The sequence below is a fragment of the Chiloscyllium punctatum genome, chromosome 1, assembly GCF_047496795.1.
Source record: "Chiloscyllium punctatum isolate Juve2018m chromosome 1, sChiPun1.3, whole genome shotgun sequence".
NCBI lineage: Eukaryota > Metazoa > Chordata > Chondrichthyes > Orectolobiformes > Hemiscylliidae > Chiloscyllium > Chiloscyllium punctatum.
In genome coordinates, this window is record NC_092739.1 from 106,269,557 (window position 1) to 106,290,379 (window position 20,823).

At 41.6% G+C, this 20,823-nt stretch overlaps 1 protein-coding gene across 1 annotated transcript in view; it reads right to left on the reverse strand.

The window, feature by feature from the left end:
• dnajb5 (DnaJ heat shock protein family (Hsp40) member B5) overlaps positions 1–20,077 on the reverse strand; it is an 86,945-nt gene extending 66,868 nt beyond the window's left edge. The window contains exons 1-2 of the mRNA XM_072571747.1: positions 19,962–20,077; positions 19,544–19,792 (exon numbers count right to left, since the gene is read on the reverse strand). Of these exons, the coding sequence (XP_072427848.1) occupies positions 19,544–19,754 (211 nt within the window). The 5' untranslated portion in view covers positions 19,755–19,792; positions 19,962–20,077. The remainder of the gene's footprint in view (positions 1–19,543; positions 19,793–19,961) is intronic.
• Between the last annotated feature and the right edge of the window lie 746 nt (positions 20,078–20,823).

The following is a 20,823-nucleotide window of genomic DNA, read 5'->3' on the forward strand; positions in this document are numbered from 1 at the left end:
AAAAAAAAGTGGTGAGGAAAAGCCAGTGGTAAGGATAGAACAGCGAGTCTGATGTCAGTGGTAGTTAAGTTGTTGGAGGAGATTCGGAGGGACATGATCTACATTTATTTGGAAAGGCATGGACCTATTTGGGATAGTCAATATCGCTTTGTGTGGGAAACTGTGTCTCACTAACTTGATTCAATTTTTGGAAGAAGTGACAAAGATGATTGATGAAGGCAGAGCAGTGGACATTGTCTCATGGACTCAGCAAGGCGTTCAACAAGGTTGCACATGGTAGACCGGTTAGCAAGATTAGATCACAGAATACAGGGAGAGCTAGCTACTTCAGTTACCTCAGAGTACAATGGGACCTTGATCAGATGGACCAATGAGGAGTGGCAGATGGAGTTTAATTTAGATAAATATGCATTTGGTAAGGCAAATCATGGCAGGATTTATACTGATAAGAAGGTCCTGAGAGTGTTGCTGAACAAAGACTTTGAGGTGCATGTTGATAGTTTCTAAAAGGTAGAGTTCCAGGTAGAGTCACAATTAGACTGGGTAGTGAATGCAGCATTTGGTACCCTTGCCTTATTGGTCAGTGCATTATGTAAAGGAGTTGGGATGTCATGTCGCGGCAGTACAAGATATTGGTGAGGCCACTTTTACAATTCTGGTCTCCTTCCCATAGGAAAGATATGAAACTTGAAAGGGTGTTGGAAAGATTTAAGGATTTTGCTGGATTTGGAGAGTTTGAGCTATAGGGAGTAGCTGAATAGGCTGGGGCTGTTTTCCTATTTTAGCCTGAGATTAACCAATGGAAAATAGCTTAACTAAGGATGAAATCTGAGACTTCACGCTCTCTACATGGACTCATATTGATCTTGATGGTTTAGATTGAAGATCACATCTGTTGGTGGGCAGTGCCTGGTACACACAGCAGCATGTGAACATGGAAATAGAAAACCAGAGGAAGAGGCCATTTGACCTACCATCTGTTCCACTATTCAATATGATCATGGCTGACCATCCAACCTAGTACCCTGTTCCCATGTTCTCCACATTTCCTTTGAAGTCTTTAGCCCCAAGAAGAACCACCTCCTTCCTGAAAACAAACTTGTGATTATTGCACATGATCCTAGAAATCTCCAGATCTACTATCTTTTTCACTAATTTGCCCTTGTGGAATTTGAAGTCAGCCTTGGATTTATTAGTCCAGATACCATCGCCACTGTTACAAATCAGCAATACTAATTGCACAGAGCACTGGAGTGCGAGAGATATTAACGTAGCTGCTGATGGTTCATAACAATAGTAGGGGAAGCAGTTAGCAGAAAACAAAAACAAAATGTAAGGAGCCCAACACAAAATTATCCTGATCAGGGAGATTGTATCTGGGATGCACTGACAGGAAGAATGGGATGGAGTTATTGACTTTGATGGCAGAAATAAATTTTCAGCAACCAAAATACAAAAATAGGTGAGAAAGTAAGTAGTGAGAATGACCGTCTACAGAGAGGCATAGTTTGCCTGACCTCTTAAAAATCTTTTCATTCAAGCAAATGAACCTTCAATTTTAGCACAAAAAGATTATTTTGAGTAAGGTGAATTAAATAATTGTTCCTTCCATTTTGCCATGCTTAGAGAATACCTGCTGACATCTCCAAAACATTGAGTATACACTTGCAATACCCTTGCTAGTACAGGCAATTATGTTACAGGTCGTTCTGCTATAAAGCATTTTGTTACAGCAAATTTGCGTTAATGCAATTGACAAATCAGGGACACTGTTTCTAAAATGCAAACCTTTAAAATGTGTTGGCTGTAACATTAGAAACAGTGCTTAAAGTGTTGGCAAAGTGTGATTTTTCTAGAACACAAGGTTGCACAAGAATGCAACCATTGTGTTATAGAAAAATTGACTGTATACCATTTGCTCATTGATGTGATTATTTGGCACTGCCATGTTTTTCAAAACAAATCCATTCAGAAAATGTTCCTCCTCATCTCTATCTTAAATAGGTGATCCCTCACTCAGATTATGTCCTCTAGTCTTAGAATCTCCCACTAGGGGTAAACAACCTCTCCACATATACCTCGTCAAGCCTACTAAAAATCTTGTGTTTCAATAACGTCATCTCACATTCTTCAGAGTTGCAATGAGTACAAATCCAATCTACTCAACCTCTCCTTGTTAGAAAATTCTTCCATACCTAAAAATCAACCTAGTGAACCTTTTCTAGGACTATCAAATGCCAGTAAATCTTTCCTCAGATAAGGCGGCCAAACTGTTCACAGTATTAAAATGTCTTACAGCTACAGCAAGTCCTCCAATGAGGCGGCAATGGCCAAGTGATATTGCTAGACTACTAATCCAAAAATTCGGCAAATGTTCTGGGGACCTGGGTTCAAATTCTGCAATGGCAGATTTAATTCCAGATTCTTTATTGAATTCAAAGAGTCTAATGATGACCATGAAACCATTGTCAATTGTCAAAAAAAAAACAGGTTCACTAATGTCCTTTAGGGAAGGAAATCTTTCATCCTTACCTGGTCTGGCCTACATGTGACTGCAGGTCCATAGCGATGGGCTGACTTACCTGCCCGTTGGGCAGTACAAGATGGCCAAGAAATGCTGGAGACGTCCACATCCATAAGTAAATTAAAAAATATTCAATTTTCTTTTGAAATAAAAGCCAAACATTCTGTTTAAACTCACTATAACCTACTGAACTTGGAAACTACCTTTTTAGTGATTCATGCACAAGGAACACAAATCCCTCCATGTTTCAAATTGTTGTGGTCTTTTCCATTTAAGTAACATTCAGTTTATCTGTTCTTCCTGCCAAAGTGCATAAACTCACATTTTCCCATATTATATTCTACCTGCCAAGTTTTTGTCTGCTTAACCTAAAGATATTTGTAGTAAAGTATTTCTTTTGTTCTTCACTTTTTTTCACGTTGTTGCACACTTTACTGCTTAAATATTTTTCCAGGACTGGTATATAAATATGAACAAAATCATCAAATCAACTTTGAGACAGTCCAAATTTCAAGTGGGTTGATTCGAGGCCAAAACAAATAGGACTGAAAGGCAGCATCCATGTTATGACTGAAATTTAATTCTCTAAAAAGCCCACACGATGCTATCTTATCACTGGTCTGTGCATTTTAAACATCTTCACAATAAACAAAATGTCCCAGCAAAATATCCCCTATGCAATGTTGATTTATAGTGTAATTATATTGCAAAATAATCCACTTGGAAACACCAGAACTGTTTATAATACTAATTAGGAGTGCTTATTTAGTTACGCAGTCTCCATCCCTTTCATGGTCAAAATAAAAACTTACATTTCTGGTTTTGTTGCAAAATCTCAAAATTCTATTTCACTTGTCGACCAAAGATCCTGATACTGAAAGTGCAAATATAGAAGGCTGCAATAAAACAGCATACTGAAACAACAAAATTGAATGATAGCAATAGCACTAAAAAAAATGTAAAAGTAGGTATATGATTTTTTGACTATAGTCATTTGAATCATGAACGCACATATAACAGAGTACAAGGTTTTTTTCAACTTCAAGCTTTCAGCTGTGCGATGAAAAAAATTGCTTTGTTCTACATTGTAAAAGACCACATATTTAGAAATTTAAACCTGAAAAATAGAACTTTGGATTATTAGTTTTTTTCAAAAAGAATCTCGGAAAAAAAAAAAAGTGGTATTGCTTTGTTCGAACTTAGATTTAGATATTTTTGTGGGAGAAGTGCATCAAAGTGTTTTTGGGGAAAGAAAAGTAACTGCTCAGCAATAGTTAATGGATTAGTTAGAAGTAGAAGTTTTGTCACAATGCTGACAGGAGAGAAGGCAGATGGCAATCAGACCTACAAGCCTGCCAGCAAGTGAAATTGCAGAAAGTAATAACATTTTTTTCCCCCAAAATAAATAAATTTTAATTCAAGTGAATAACTGATGTCCAACTGACTGATTACCAAATTGAGAAGCAATGTGAAAACAAAAAAAAAAAATTCAGAAAAGAGCCACCTCAATCCCTTTGGATTAGACTTTTATTCAGACTCTGTACCTCTGCCTATATTTTTCATCCACAATATTCCTAAACAGAACTGTTTGTCTGTCCTTTGCATGAATAAATGTACGTAAGAATTTTAGAAAAAGGTTTTGTTTAAGTTTTCATATTAGTAATTAATAATCTCTTTGCCATATTTTAGATGACATGGATATCTTTATTAAAATAAATAAAAGTTTTTACTTTTGTATGTTAATGAAATCTGCAGTGAGGCAACCATGGCTGACCATGGAAGTCAAGGGATAGCATATAAACAAAAGAGAAAGCATATAATGTGGCAAAGGACAGTGGGAAACCAGAGGACTGGGAAGCTTACAAAGACCAACAGAAACAAACAAAAAACGTGAGGGGGAAGATTAACTAGGAGGGCAAGCTACCCAGTAATATAAAGTAAAACTATAAGAGTTTCTTTAGATATACGAAGGGCAAAAAAAAAGAGAAGTAAAAGTGGACATTAGACCACTGGAAAATGACATTGGAGAAATAGTAGTGGGGAACAAGGAAATGGCTGAGAAACTGAATAATTATTTCACGTCAGTCATGGTAGAAGACAGGAGTAATATCCCAAAAATTCAAAAGAGTGTGAGGGCGCAAAGCTGAGTATGGTGGCCATCACTAAGGAAAAGCTGTTACAAAAAATTAAATAGCATGAAGGCGGATAAATCACCTGGACTATACCCCAGAATTCTAAAGGGAGATAGCTGAAGAGATAGTGGAGGCATTAGTGGTGATCTTTCAGGAATCACTAGAGTCAGGGTGGGTCCCAGAGGACTGGAAAATTTGCTAATATGACAACTCTGTTTAAAAAGGGGGTAAAAGAAAAGACAGAAAATTATAGACTAATTAGCCGAACCTCAGCTGTGGGGAAAATCCTTGAATCCATTGTGAAGGATGAGATTTCTGAATATTTGGAAGTGTATGGTAAAATAGGGCAAAGTCAGCATGGTTTCATCAAGGGGAGGTCATGCCTGGTAAATCTGCTAGAATTCCTTAAGGATGTAAGGAGCAGATTAGACCAAGGAGAGCCAATGGATATTATCTATCTGGACGAAGGAGGCCTTTGACAAGGTGCCGCACAGGAGGCTGCTGAGTAACATACGGGCCCATGGTATTACAGGCAATATGCTAGCAAGGATAGAAGCTTGGCTATCTGACAAAAAAAAAGTAGAAAGTGAGGATAAAAGGATCTTTCTCAGGATGGCAAGTGTTGTTCCGCAAGGCTCAGTATTGGGACCATAACTTTTTACTTTATACATTAACAATCTAGATGAAGGAATGGAGGGTATTCTGGCTAAGTTTGCAGACAATACAGAAGGTAGGTAGAAGGACAGGTAACATTGAGGCGGCAGGGAGGCTGTAGAAAGATTTGGACAAGTTAGGATAAAGGGCAAAGAAGTGACAGATGGAGTACAATGTGGGAAAGTGTGAGGTTATGCACTTTAGTAGGAAGAATAGAGGCATGAACTATTTCCTAAATGGGAAGAAAATTCAGAAATCTGAAGTGCAAAGACACTTTGGAGTCCTAGTCCAGGATATTCTCAAAGTAAACTTGCAGGTTGAGTCAGTAGTTAGGAAGGCAAATGCAATTGAGATATTAAAGGATTAATTTGCTCTGCTGACCTGCAGGAAATTAGATGTCCCGAGGCTAGAGTGGTATGTCTCTGTCTTACAGGTAGAACGTAAGGAATTTACATTCCCATCCCTTGCTATTCAGAGCCATTTGTATGGCCATTTCCTAGTTATTCATTCAGAGTAAAGGAATTACATTATCATCCCCTATTCAGAAATCAATAAGAACATTGCAATTAAAATTCTGACTAAAAGACGATTCACAACAGATATGGCCATTAAGTGATGATTTACATTACATCATTTCTGGAAATGATGTGATCACTACATTGTGTCTCGAGTGGCATGCAACTATGGAGGAAATAGCGGGGGGGGGGGCATCTTGTTGGCATTCTTGACTGTAATGTGAAACTCTTGTACTGTATAAAGAAAGAACTGTCTCTTTGTTTAGAGAGATCTTTGACACAGTTCCACAAGCCCTGCGAATTGTGTTAACGGTTCCTTCAGAAAGCTTGTACTTGCCTAATAAAATTTCGGTTGTTCACAGATGTTGGCGTGTTGCAGTTGCATCAAGAGTATAAGAATCTCAAGTAAGAGAACCTAACACAATGGTGGCATTTATTTTGAGAGGACTTGAATATAAAAGCAAGAATGTACTTCTGAGGCTCTAGAAGGCTCTTGTCAGACCACATTTGGAATATTGTGCAAAGTTTTGGGCCCCATATCTCAGGAAGGATGTACTGTCCTTGGAGTGAGTTCAAAGGAGGTTCATGAGAATGGTGCCAGGAATGAAAAGCTTAACATCTGAGGAACATTCGAGGAGTCTGGATTTATACTCAATAGAATTTATAAGGAAGTTTGGGGGGGGGGGGGGGGGGGGGGGGGGGGGTGGAATCTAGATGAAACATACAGAATACGGAATAGCCTGAACAGATTAGATGTTGGGTAAATGCTTCCATTGATAAGAGATACTAGGACCCAAGGGCACACCGTTTAGAGATAAAAGGAGAAACTTATTCAGCCAGACAGTGGTGAATCCACAGAATTCATTATCACAGAAGGCTGTGGAGGCCAGGTCATTGAATATATTTAAGACAGATAGATAGGTTCTTGATTGTCGAGGGGATAACAGATTACAGGGAGAAGGTGGTTGAGAAACCTATCAGCCATGATTGAATGGTGGAGCAGACTCAATGGCATGCATGGCTTAATTTCTGCTCCAATGCTCCCCCTTTATTGTGATCTATTGGACTTCAGAAAAGTCCCACATAAGAGATTAGCATGTAAAGTTGGGGGGGGGGGGGGGGGTTGTTGGGAAAGAGGGTGTACTGACATGGACAGAAAACTTATTGGGAGACAGGAACCAAACAGCAGGAATATATGCATCATTTTTAAGAGTGGCAGTCAATGACCAGTGACGTGCCATAGGGGTCAGTACTTGAGCCCCAGCCATTCATAATATGTATGAAGTATGAATGATTTAGAGGAGGAAACTAAAATGTATAAACTCCAAAATTTGCAGATGACACAAAGCATTTTTTAAATTCATTCTTAGGATGTGGGCTTCACTGGCTAAGCCAGCATTTATTGCCTATAGGGCAGTTAAGACTCAACCACATTGCTGTGGGTCTGGAATCACACATAGGCTGGACCAGGTACGGATAACAGTTTCCTTCTTTACAGGACATTACTGAACCAGGTGGGTTTTTTTCTGACAATCAACAATGCTTGCATGGTCGTCATTAGATTCTTATGGAATTCAAATTCCACCATCTGCCATGGTGGGATTTGAAACAAAATCCCCAGATTATTACCTGGGTTTTTGGATTAAGGGTCTACTGATAATACCCCCTAGGCCATTGCTTCCCTCAGTGTGGGAGGGTGAGAGCTGAAGTGGATATAAAAATGTTTCAGTGAGTTTTGAGTGAGTAGGCAAATATACTATAGTATAGACTTAGATAAATGCAAGTTGATTCACCATGATAGCAAAAACATGAAAGCAGATTGTCATCTGGATGGCAACAGATTGGGAAACATTGGTGGGGGGGGGGGGGGGGGCGCGGCATTGTAACCTGGGTGTCTCCGTACACCAATCACAGAAAGTAAGTGTGCACGTGCAGCAGGCAGTGAAGGTGGAAAATGAGATTTTGGCATAGCAAGCCAATTAGAGTATAGGAGTAGGGATATCTTGCTGCAATAGTACAGGGCTTTGGTGAGACCATACTGGGAATGCTGTGTGCAGATTTGGCTACATTATTAGAGGAAGGAAGTGCTACTATGGTTTACAAGACTGATTCTTGGCAGACTGGCATATGAAAAGAAGCTTCGAGGAGAAAGGGAGGACTACAGATGCTGGAGATCAGAGCTGAAAATGTGTTGCTGGAAAAGCGCAGCAGGTCAGGCAGCATCCAAGGAACAGGAGAATCGACGTTTCAGGCATCAGCCTGAAGAAGGGCTGATGCCTGAAACGTCGATTCTCCTGTTCCTTGGATGCTGCCTGACCTGCTGCGCTTTTCCAGCAACACATTTTCAGATATGAAAAGAAGCTGGCTAGGTTAGGACTACATTTACTGGAGTTGACTCGAGTGAGATGAGGGGAGGATCTCAGAAACCTATAAATATTCTGAGGAGAAAGTGAGAATTGCAGATGCTGGAGATCGGAGTCAAAAAAATATGGTACTGGAAAAGCACAGCTGGTCAGGCAGCATCTGAGGAGCAGGGGAGTCAATGTTTCCAGCATAAGCTCTTCATCAGGAATGTGGGGGTGGGGGCCCCAAGAGGACTGAGAGATCAGGTCAGGAGTGATGGAGATAAGTCGGAACAGGGGTGGAATGGATAGGTGGGAAGGAAGAGGGACCTTATCCCAGATCTAACCCGACTTGGAGGGTTAGATCTGGGATAAGGTAGGGAGAGAGAAGATGAGGAAACTGGTGAAATTGACATTGATCCTGTGTTTTGAAAAGTATCTTGATTGGAAGGGCTCAGGGGTGCAAGTCTAATGGAATTAAGGCATTCAACTTAAATACAAGTAATTGAATACAACATGTTTTTAAACGCTAATGTGATATTTTTAAAATCAGAATGTAATTACATTCAGGTTATTTGATTTTTGTGTAATAAAATATTGTTTAAAGCATGAAACTTGTGGTAACATTTTTTTTACCAAATACCTAGGTTTATTATAATAAAGTTTATCATTGCATTGCTTATTATAAACTTGGTTATTTCAAAGTTAAAATTTGAATACTACACATACTATTGCAATTTGTAGTTTTCACCTCAATTGCCAGGAAAATGGAGAGGGTTCTATATTTGTCAAACTTGAAATTTTATAGATTTCACATGGTATTTATGTAAATAATTTGACTTATTCCAGTTTACCAATCCAGAAGAACTCCACCATGTGCAAAATACCCCAAAGTCAATCCTAATTTTGCTTCTTTGTTTCAATCTGCATTCTTATTTTACTATTAACTTAATTCAAAGTAATTCTCTGGATTTACCTTTTCCATTAATTTGCTGTCAATAAGATTAATTCTCACACACCACCTTCAAAGCTTGATCATAAAATTGATTCCTAATGTTAAGGATCAAAGTTGTAACTTTTGCTGCAAAATACTTAATGTTTGGATGCCGCTGTTGTGTCTAAATGACAAGAATAGGATCTGCAACAAAAGGTCTAGTCCAAGTAGCTACTTTCAATATTACCCAATAACTTACAGTCCATATTAAGAATATAGTTCAATATCTATTTTCCACAACAAGTAATAGGACAGAAAAATTGGAATGGGTCAGGAATCTAACCTCATGCACAGCAGATAAGGGGACAACTATGAGACAGGATGTGGTCAATGAAGGACTGAGGGTGTTATACTTAAATGCATGCAGTATATGAAACAAGGTAAATGAGCTTGTAACACAGATTGAAATTGGTGGGTATAATGTTGTGGACGTCACAGAGATGCAGCAAGACAATCAGCTGGGAACTAGGTATCTATGGATACACAACCTATCAAAAAGATAGGCAAATTGGTAGAGGGGGTGTTGCTGGAAAAGCGCAGCAGGTCAGGCAGCATCCAAGGAGCAGGAGAATCGATGTTTCGGGCATGAGCCCTTCTTCAGAATTTCCTGAAGGGCTCATGCCCGAAACGTCGATTCTCCTGCTCCTTGGATGCTGCCTGACCTGCTGCGCTTTTCCAGCAACACATTTTCAGCTCTGATCTCCAGCATCTGCAGTCCTCACTTTCTCCTAAATTGGCAGAGGGGGCAGGATATCCTTATTAGTATGAAACCAAATCAAATAGATAGCAAAAATGATAAAAAGGTCAGTTGGCATAGAATTTGTGGGTAGAGTTGAGGAACTGCAAAGGAAAATAAGACCCTAATGGGAGTCATGTACAGGTCCCCTAGTTGTGGTCAGGATGTGGGGCAGAAAATAAATCAGGCATACAAGAAAAGGCATGTAAGAAAGGCACTATTACCACAATCATGGGGTCTTCAGTAATCAGGTGGACTGGGAAAGGTTGGTAGCAGATCCCAAGAAAACAATGTATCTGAGATTTTTTGGAGCAGTTTGTGGCAGATCCCATGAAGGAACAGACAGTTCTGGATCTGGTGATGTGTAATCAAGGCAGACTTGATTAGAGAGCTTAAGTGAAGGAACCCTTAGGGATCAGTGACCACGGTATGATAGAATTGACCCTGCAGTTTGAGGGAGAGAAGCTGGAATTAGATGTAATTGTAATATAATTTAAAAAAAGGTAACTACAAAGACACAAGGGAGGACCTAACCAGAGTTGATTGGAAGGGGAGCCAAGCAGAAAAGACAGTGGAGCAGCAATGATTTAAACCAGTAAGGGGAGGGAGTGGGACCCAGGCAGATAGTGAGGAAAGAGATCAATCTGAGACTGGTATAGCTGGGAAAGGGAGCGAGTCAAACAATCAGGCCAGAAAGGAACAAAGCAGAGAACAAGGTAGGACTGATAAATTAAACTGCATTTACTTCAATGCAAAAGACTTAACAAGGAAGGCAGATGAACTCAGGGCATGGATGGACAGGACTGGCAGCATAATGTTCCAGGATACAAATGCTATAAGAAGGATAGAAAGGTTGGGGGGGGGGCAAGAGGCGTTTTTGATAAGGGATAGCATTAATGTTAAGGATCTAAGCTGTAACTTTTGTTGCAATATACTTAATGCTTGGATGCCTCTGATCTGTCTAAGTCACAAGAATAGGATCTGCAATAAAAAGTGTAGTCAGAGTAGCTACTTTCAATATTACCCAATGGCTTGTAGTCAAAGAATACAGTTCAATATCTATAATAGGACAGAAAGAATGGAATGGGTCAGGAATCTAACTTCATGCACAGTGGTTAAGGGGACAACTATGAGACAGGATGTGGTCAACGCAGGACTGAGGGGGGTTGTACTTAATGCACGCAGTATATAACATAAAGGTATATGAGCTTGTCATGCAGGTTGAAATTGGTGGGTATCATGTGTACTTAGGGAGGATATTCCTGGGAATATATCCAGGGAAGTTACTTGGGTGGAACAGAGAAATAAGAAAGGGATGATCACCTTATTGGGATTGTATTATAGACCTCTAATAGTCAGAGGGAAATTGAGAAACAAATCTGTAAGGAGATCTCAGTTGTCTGGTAGGGGATTTTAACTTTCCAGACATAGACTGGGATTGCCATAGTGTTAAGGGTTTAGATGGAGAGGAATTTGTTAAATGTGTACAAGAAAATTTTCTGATTCATTATGTGAATGTACCGACTCTTGGAAAATAAGGCTGGACAGGTGACAGATGTCAGTGGGGGAGCACTTTGGCCAGTGCCTATAATTCTGTTGTTAGTTTTAAAATAGTGATGGAAAAGGATAGACCGGATCTAAATGTTGAAGTTCTAAATTGGAGGAAGGCTAATTTTGACAGTATTAGGCAAGCTGTACAGGTCATTGGTTAGGCCACTGTTGGAATATTGCATGCAATTCTGGTCTCCTTCCTATCGGAAAGATGTTGAGAAACTTGAAAGAGTTCAGAAAAGATTTACAAGGATGTTGCCAGGGTTGGAGGAGTTGAACTATAAGGAGAGGCTGAACAGGCTGGGGCTGTTTTCCCTTGAGCATCGGAGGCTGAGGGGTGACCTTATAGAGGTTTACAAAATTATGAGGGACATGGATAGGATAAATAGACAAAATCTTTTCCCTGGGGTTGAGGAGCCCAGAACTAGATGGCATAGGTTTAGGGTGACGGGGGGGGTGGGGGGGGGGGGGGGGGGGGGGGGGGGGGGGAGAGAAAGAGTTATAAGAGAGACCTAAGGGGCAACATTTTCACACAGAGGGTGATGCGTGTATGGAATGAGCTGCCAGAGGACGTGGTGGAGGCTGGTACAATTGCAACATTTAAAAAAGACATTTGGATGGGTATATGAATTGGAAGGGTTTGAAGGGATATGGGCTCGGTGTTGGCAGGAGGGACTAGATTGGGTTGGAATATCTGGTCAGCATCGACAGGTTGGACCAAAGGGTCTGTTTCCGTGCTGTACATCTCTATGACTCTAACTTTCAAAAGCTGATTGGGGGCAGATGTTCGCAGGTAAAGAGACAGCTGGAAAATGGGAAGCCTTCAAAAATGAGAGAGTGTCCAGAGACAGTATATTCCTGTTAGGGTGAAAGGCTGGTAGGTGCAGGGAATGTTGGATAATTAGAAAAATTGAGGCTTTGGTTAAGAAAAAGAAGGAAGCATATGTCAGGTATAGACAGGAGAGATTGAGTGAATCCTTAGAAAAGTATACTCCTACTGCCTTTATCCTCAAGAGGGAAATCAAGAGGGCAAAAAAGGGACATGAGGTAGCTTTGGCAAACATCAAGGACAAAAAAAAAAGGGTAACTAGGGAGAGAATTGGGCCGCTCAAAGATCAGCAAGGCAGCCTATGTGTGGAGCCACAGCAAATGTGGGAAATACGAAATGAATATTTTGCATCAATGTTTACTGTGGAGAAGGACATAAAAGAGAACAATGTGGGGAAATAGGTGGTGACATCTTGAAAAATGTCCATATTACAGAGATGGTGGGACTGGATATCTTAAAAACACATAAAAGTGGATAAATCCCCAGGACCTGAACAGGTTTACCCTAGAACTCTATGGGAAGCCAGGGAAGTGATTGCTGGGCCCCTCACTGAGATATTTGTATCATCAATACTGACAGGTGAAGTGCCGGAAGACTGGAGGTTGGCAAATGTGGTGCCACTAATTAAGAAAAGGTGGTAAGGAAAAGCCAGGAAGCTATAGACCAGTGAGCCTGATGTCAGTGGTGGGCAAATTGTGGGAGGGAATCCGAGGGACACGATTTATGTGTATTTGGAAAGGCAAGGACTGATTAGTGATAGTCAACATGGATTTGTGTGTGGGCAATCATTTCTCACAAACTCAATCGAGTTTTTTGAAGAAGTAATAAAGAGGATTGAGGAGGGTAGAGCGGTGGATGCATTCTAGATGGATCAGTAAGGCATTCTGAACAACTTCTCTTTCCAATCCTCCCACTTCCTCCAAACCAAAGGAGTAGCCATGGGCCCCAGCTATCCCTGCCTCTTCGTCAGATATGTGGAACAGTCCATCTTCTGCAGCTACACTGGCACCACCCCCACCTTTTCCTCCGCTACATCAATGACTGTATCGGCACTACCTCGTGCTTCCACGAGGAGGTCGAACAGTTCATCCACTTTACTTACAGCTTCCACCCAGACCTCAAAATTTACCTGGACCGTCTCAGACTCCTCCCTCCCCTTCCTAGACCTCTCCATCTCTATCTCGGGCGACCGACTCAACATGGACATTTACTATAAACTGACCGACTCCCACAGCTACCTAGATTACACCTCCTCCCTGTAAAAACGCCATCCCATATTCCCAATTCCTTCGCCTCCGCCGCATCTGCTCCCAGGACCAATTCCAATACCAAACAACCCAGATAGCTTCCTTCTTCAAAGACCACAATTTCTCCTCAGACGTGGTTGATGATACTCTCCACCGCATCTCCTCCACGTCCTGCTCCTCCGCCCTTGAACCCCACCCCTCCAATCGCCACCTGGACAGAACCCCACTGGTCCTCACCTACCACCCCACCAACCTCCAGATACATTGTATTATCCTTCGTCATTTCCACCACCTCCAAACAGACCCCACCGCCAAGGATATATTTCCCTCCCCTATCAGCGTTCCGGAAAGACTACTCCCTCGTCAGGTCCACACCCCCCACCAATCCAACCTCCACTCCCGGCACCTTCCTTGCGGTTGCAGGGAAATGCAAAACTTGCACGCACACCTCCCCACTCACTTCCCTCCAAGGCCCCAAGGGATCCTTCCATATCCATCACAAATTCACCTGCACCTCCACACACATCATTTACTGCATCCGCTGTACCTGATGTGGCCTCCTCTACATTGGGGAGACAGGCCGCCTACTTGCGGAATGTTTCAGAGAAAACCTCTGGCACACCCGCACCAACCAACCCAACCGGCCGGTGGCGGAACACTAACTCCCCTCCCACTCCGCCAAGGACATGCAGGCCCTTGGCCTCCTCCATCGCCAGACCATGGCAACAACGCCTGGAGGAAGAGCACCTCACCTTCTACCTAGGAACCCTCCAACCACAAGGGATGAATGCAGATTTCTCCAGCTTTCTCATTTCCCCTCCCCCCACCTTATCTCAGTCCCAACCCTCGGACTCCGCAACGTCTTCTAGACCTGCAGTCTTCTTCCCGACCTCTCTGCCCCACCCCCTCTCCGGCCTATCACCCTCACCTTAACCTCCTTCCACCTATCGCATTCCCAACGCCCCTCCCCCAAGTCCCTCCTCCCTACCTTTTATCTTAGCCTGCTTGGCACACCCTCCTCATTCCTGAAGAAGGACTTATGCCCGAAATGTCGATTTGCCTGCTCCTTGGATGCTACCTGACCTGCTGCACTTTTCCAGCAACACAGTTTTTAGCTCAGTAAGGCATTCGACAAGGTTCCCCATGGGAGACTGGTTAACAAGGTTAGATCTCATGGAATAAAGGGAGAGCTAGACATTTGGATACAGAACTGACTCAAAAGGTAGAAAACAGAGGGTGGTGGTGGAGGGTTGTTTTTCAGACTGGAGGTCTGTAACCAGTGAAGCGCCACAAGGATCAGTGTGGGGTCCACTACATTTTATCATTTACATGAATGATTTGGATGTGAGTATAAGAGATATAGTTACTAAGTTTGCAGATGACACCAAAATTGGAGGTGTGGTGGACAGCGAAAGTGGTTACTTCCGTGTACAACGGGATCGTGATCAGATGGGCCAATGAGTGGCAGATGGAGTTTAATTTAGATAAATGTGAGGTGCTGCATTTTGGAAAAACAAATCTTAGCAGAACTTATACACTTAATGGTAAGGTCCTGGGGAGTGCTGTTGAACAAAGAGACCTTGGAGTGCAGGTTAATAATTCCTTGAAAGTAGAGGCACAGGTAAATAGGATAGAGAAGGCAGCATTTGGTATGCTTTCCTTTATTGGTCAGACTATTGAGTATCGGAGCTGGGAGGGTCATATTGCGACAGTAGAGGACGCTGTTAGGCCATTTTTGGAATATGGCGTGTAATTCTAGTCTTCGTATTGGAAGGGTGTTATGAAACTTGAAAGGGTTCAGAAAAGATTTAAAAGGATGTTGCCGGGGTTGGAGGATTTGAGCTATAGGGAGAGGTTGAATAGGCTAGGGCTGTTTTCCCTGGAGCATCGGAGGCTGAGGGGTGACCTTATAGAGGTTTATAAAATCAGGAGGGGCATAGATAGGATAAATAGACAAGGTCTTTTCCCTGGGGTGAGGGAGTTCAGACCTAGAGGGCATAGCTTTAGGCGGAGAAGAGAAAGATATAAGAGAGACTTAAGGGGCAACTTTTTCACGCAGAGGGTGGTATGTGTATGGAATGAGCTGCTAGAGGAAGCATGGAAGCTGGTACAATTGCAGCATTTAAAAGGCATCTGGATGGGTATCTGAATAAGAAGTGTTTGGAGGGATATGGGCCAAGTGCTGGCAAATCAGACTAGATTACGTTAGGATATCTGGTTGGCATGGATGAGTTGGACCAAAAGGTCTGTTTCCATGCTGTACATCTCTATGACAGGGGTTTCTGGGGGTAATTCAGGAGGCGCAGCAGAAATTCATCCCAAGGAAACAGCAGCATATTATGAGGAGGATTAGGCAACCACGGTTGATAACAAAAGTCTGGGACAACGTAAAAGCAGAAGAAAATAAAAGTATACAAGGTGGTCAAGATTTGTGGGAAGTCAGAGGATTGGGAAGACTTAAAAATCTGCAGAGGACAACTAAAATAACCAACAAAGAGAGAAGATGAAATAGGGTAAGCTAGCGAGTAATATAGAAGCTTGCACTTTTTTCTGGATATCTAAAAAAGGTGACACTGTACAATTCGAAAATGAGGCTGGAGAAGTAATTGGAACAAAGAAACAAAATCAATACTTTGCAACAATCTTCACAGTGCAAGATACTAGTTGCACACCAGAACTTCAAGACAGCTGGTGGGGGGAGGGGGGTGGAAGGTAGAGGTGAATGTTGTAGCCAGCACTCAGAATAAAGCACCTGGAAAATTATGAAGATGGATAAATCACCTGGATTGAATGGACTACATCCTAGGATCCTGAAGGAGGGGATTGTGGAAGCATTGATGGTGATCTTTCGGAATCACTGGAGTCAGGGAGAATCTTAGCAGACTGTAAAATGGCTAATCGAACACCTTGTTTAAGAGGGGAGTGAGGCAGCAAATGGGAATTTAAAGGTCTAAGTGTCTGCAGTTATGAGTAAGAGTTTGAAGTCCACTATTAAAGATGAAATTGCAGAATATTAGAACAGAATTGTAAAATAGGGTGCAGTCAGCATGGTCTTGTCAAGGTGAGATCACGTCTGACAAATCTAGAAATCTTTGAGGAGATTAAATGAAGGAAAACCAGTAGACATGATCTATTTGGATTTTAAGAAAGCTTCTAATACGTTGCTAAATATATAGCTGCATGGTGGTTCACACTGCTGCCTCGCAAGGCCAGGGACTGGGTTCGATTCCAGCCTCGGGTAACTGTCTGGAGTTTGCACATTCTCCCCGTATCTGCGGGTGATCCAGTTTCATCCCAAGTCCAAAGACGTGCAGGTTAGATGGATTAACCATGGAAAATACAGGGGTAGGGTAGTGTAGTGCGTGGGTCTGGGTGAGATCCTCGGCACATAGTCTGGACTCAAATGGGATGAATGCTCTGCTTCCACACAGTTAGGGATCCTATGATTCAGTCAAATAAGGTAGGAGTGTTAGGGGTAAAGTAGTAGCATACATCAAGTTTTGGTGGAGATAAAGAAGCCTCCTGCAGGATGGCAGCCAGTGGAGTTCCACAGGGATGAATATTGGAGCCATAAATATTCATGTTATACATTAATGATATAGATGAAGGAGAGAAGGGCATTGTTGCTAAGTTTGCAGATAATATAAGGATAGGTGGAGGGAAGGTAGTGTTAAAGTGGTAGGGAGTCTGCAGAAGGACTTTGACATGCTAGGAGCATGGGCAAAGAAGTTGCAGATAGACTACAACATAGGAAAGTGTGAGGTAGGCACTTTGATAGGAAGATGAAGCATGGTCTATTTTCTAAATAGGGAAGTGCTTTGTAAATCTGAAACACAAAAGGGACTTAGAAGTCCTAGTTCAGGATTTGCTGAAGGTTAAAATGTCGGCTCCGTTGGTCGGAAGGCAAATGCAAGGTCAGCATTTATTTCAAAAACGGCTAGAACACAAGAGCAGGGTGTACTGCTAAGGCTATACAGGGTCTGGTTAGACTATATTCAGAATATTCTGAGCAGTTTTGGGCCTCATACCTAAGGATGGATGTGCTGGACTTGGAGGGGGGTCTGAAGAAAGCTTACAAGAATGAGCCCAGGATGAAGGGGTTGTCATTTGATGAGCAACTGAGGACTTTGTGTCTGTAATACATAGAATTTAGAAGAATGAGGAGTGATCTAATTTAAACTCAGAATACTGAAACCTGAATAAAATGGACGTGGAAAAGATGTTTCCACTCGTTGGAGAGAATAGGACCAGAGGGCACAATCTCAGAGTGAAGGGACGACCTTACAACTGAGATATGGCAGAATTTCTTTAGCCAGAGTGGTGAATCTATTGAACTCATTGCTGTAGAAAGCTGTGTAGGCCAAGTCATTGAGTGACTTTAAAACAGAGATACACAGGTTCTTAATTAGTAAGGTGATCAAGGGTTATGCAGAGAAGTCAAGAAAACGGGGTTGAGAAACACATCAACTATGATCAAATGGCTGGGCAGATGTGGTTGGCTAAATGGGTTGAGAGAGTGGTGCTGCAAAAGCACAGTAGATCAGACAGCAACCGAGGAGGAGAATCGATGTTTCAGGCATAAGTCCTTCATCAGAAATTATGAAGTGCCCTGATGAAGGTCTTATGCCCGAAACATCAATTCTCTTGCTCCTTGGATGCTGCCTGACCTGCTGCGCTTTTCCAGCGCCACACTCTCAACTCTGATCTCCAGCATCTGCAGTCCTCACTTTCTCCTAGTGGTTGGCTAAATGGCCTAATTCTGCTCCTAAATATTACAAGACTCCATTTTCACTTTGCTACTCTTCAGGGTTTGGCCATAACACAAACAAATAACGACGAATGTATTTCCCAAAGCCTCTGTCAGGGGTTCAAATTTCACTGCAAAGAATTGAGCACAAAATAAAATCTAGCTAAAGCATGAATGCAGTAGGAAGGGAGTGGGGCATCTGAGCTTGCAATTTTAAGAAGTGAAACTGAGATCCTGTCTACCTTTCTGGCTGTAATAAATCCCATGAAACTATTTATAACAGCAGGAGTGTTATCCCTGGCATCTCGACCAATATTTATCTTCCAACTAACATCTCTAAAAACAAAACTAGTCATTAGCAGATTGCTGTTTGTCTATAGTTGCTGCCACATTTCCTATATTACAACAGTGATGACACTTCAAAAATACTTATTGGCCTGTAAAGTGTTTTAAGACATTCTGAAGTCATGATGAGTGCAATGTAATTGCAAGTCTTTATTTTCTTACTCTTCAATGAACTGTTGAAATGCAAACATTATTCTTTATAATTTGATCTGATTTTAAAAGTTACTGGCTCTCTTTGGATTTGGCCTCATGTGTGAAGAGTTTCATAGCTTTAGACACTCCAAGAAAGTGAAGAATATATATAAAACTGGTTACAGTCACAATCAGTTGCTAATATTATTTCCCCAGGTTAACTGTTTATACAGCAAACCAAGAAAAAGCTAACAGTGAATTGACAACACACAACATAGTGTTAGACTAAACAAGTAGAAGATAATTCATAAATAAATCAAATAATGACAGAATAGTCATACCACTAATTCCAAATATAACAGCAAATACTAGAATAACTTCACTCCAACAGAGGCTGTACCAAACTGCTTACACTGCCATTTAACGTTAAATTGGCAGTCGTGCCCTTCAGCTTCGTTATTTTGAGTCCTGGTCATATATCAATGACAATGACAAACTTCTCTCCTTCAAAAAATCAAACAAAATCTAAAAAAACTTCTGTTTAAACATAACGGAGTGCAGGCATTGGAAATATAGGTACAAATGTTCATAAAAGAATAAACTGCACTGATGAGAACAATAATCATTCTGTGATAAAATTTGGAGACAGGGTTTTCGTTTTTATATGTTTCTTTTTCTCACTGCAATGAATTGCAACACTCAATTGTCACAGGCAGATGGTTCCAAGCTGCCCTTGCCAGAGAATGCCTAAATGTAGGAAGACACAGGTAAATGGTCAGCTGTAAGGACACTCACCTTCTTCCCCATACTGATCATAAACAGATCTCTTCTTGGGGTCACTGAGTACTTCGTAAGCTTCGGCCACCTCTTTAAATTTCTCCTCGGCGTTAGGCTCTTTGTTTTTATCTGGGTGAAACTTCAAGGCCATTTTCCTGTAAGCTTTCTTAATTTCATCGTCACTGGCTTCAGAGCTGATACCAAGGATAGTGTAGTAATTTTTACCCATGATTTTGTTTTAATCCGAAACGTTGACCAGCGATTTTTCTGAAGGAGAAAAAAAAAATCATTTTATAAGTGAAAAAATGCATAGATTTCTTTGCTTTAAAAAGTAACAAGTTCCAGCCGGGGACTACCGCGTGGTAAAACTAGAAACACGCATCAAAACTTTACTTTGAACTCAAAGATCTAGAGCCCAAATGCCAAAATTTATTACCGTTAAATAATGTTTGTTTTCTCCCTTTAAGCCAACACGTCAACCAGAATCACGCTACCGTGCTACCTAACTTGTCAGCCGCTTGAATGCCGGTGGATGCGTCATAAACCCCGCCCACTCAACTGTTGATTGGACCATCTTCTCCATCACCTCCCCAAACGTTGTTTTTATTTAACTGGCCCACCCGCCGCTCTCCGCAGATGATTGGTGAACGCTGATGTCGATCATTTGACTTTTAAAAAAATCGGCGGCCAGCAGGTTCGGCTGCAGAGGATGAGTCATAGACTAGAATTAGAGCGGAGTGCTCACGGCGGGGGGGGGGAGGAGTAGGCGAAACGAGAGAAACTTCCAGAAACATTCCGGCACAGCAGCGCTTCCGTTCTGAATTCGCCTGCACAGGGAAGCTAGCTGATGGTTGGATGATTTTCAGTCGGTCCAGCTAAACTAAACGAAGACAAATAGCTGCTTTATAAAAAAAAATCGTTATTGATTTACTTTGATATTACGATGTTCTGTTACTTTGAAGGGCAATAAGGATAAGTATGGCTATTTGATTTCCAGCCTCGCTTCCTTTGCGGCTCGAGCTATTTGAGTATGACTTATATCATTTTTCTCGCCTGAATCTACCATAACCATCCATTCAAATGTATGTAGGTTCCTGAACTGCATCTATAACAATTGCCCTTGATAGCATACTTACCTTTTGGGTGGACAAAGTTAGAAATCATACGACACCAGGTCCAACAGGTTCATTTGGAAGCACGAGCTTTCAAAGCACCGCTCCTTCATCAGGTGGCTTTGTATCTTCTGAATTCCCAGTTTGATTTCCGGCAATGGGAAATTTTGGCGAGTGATGTTTTCT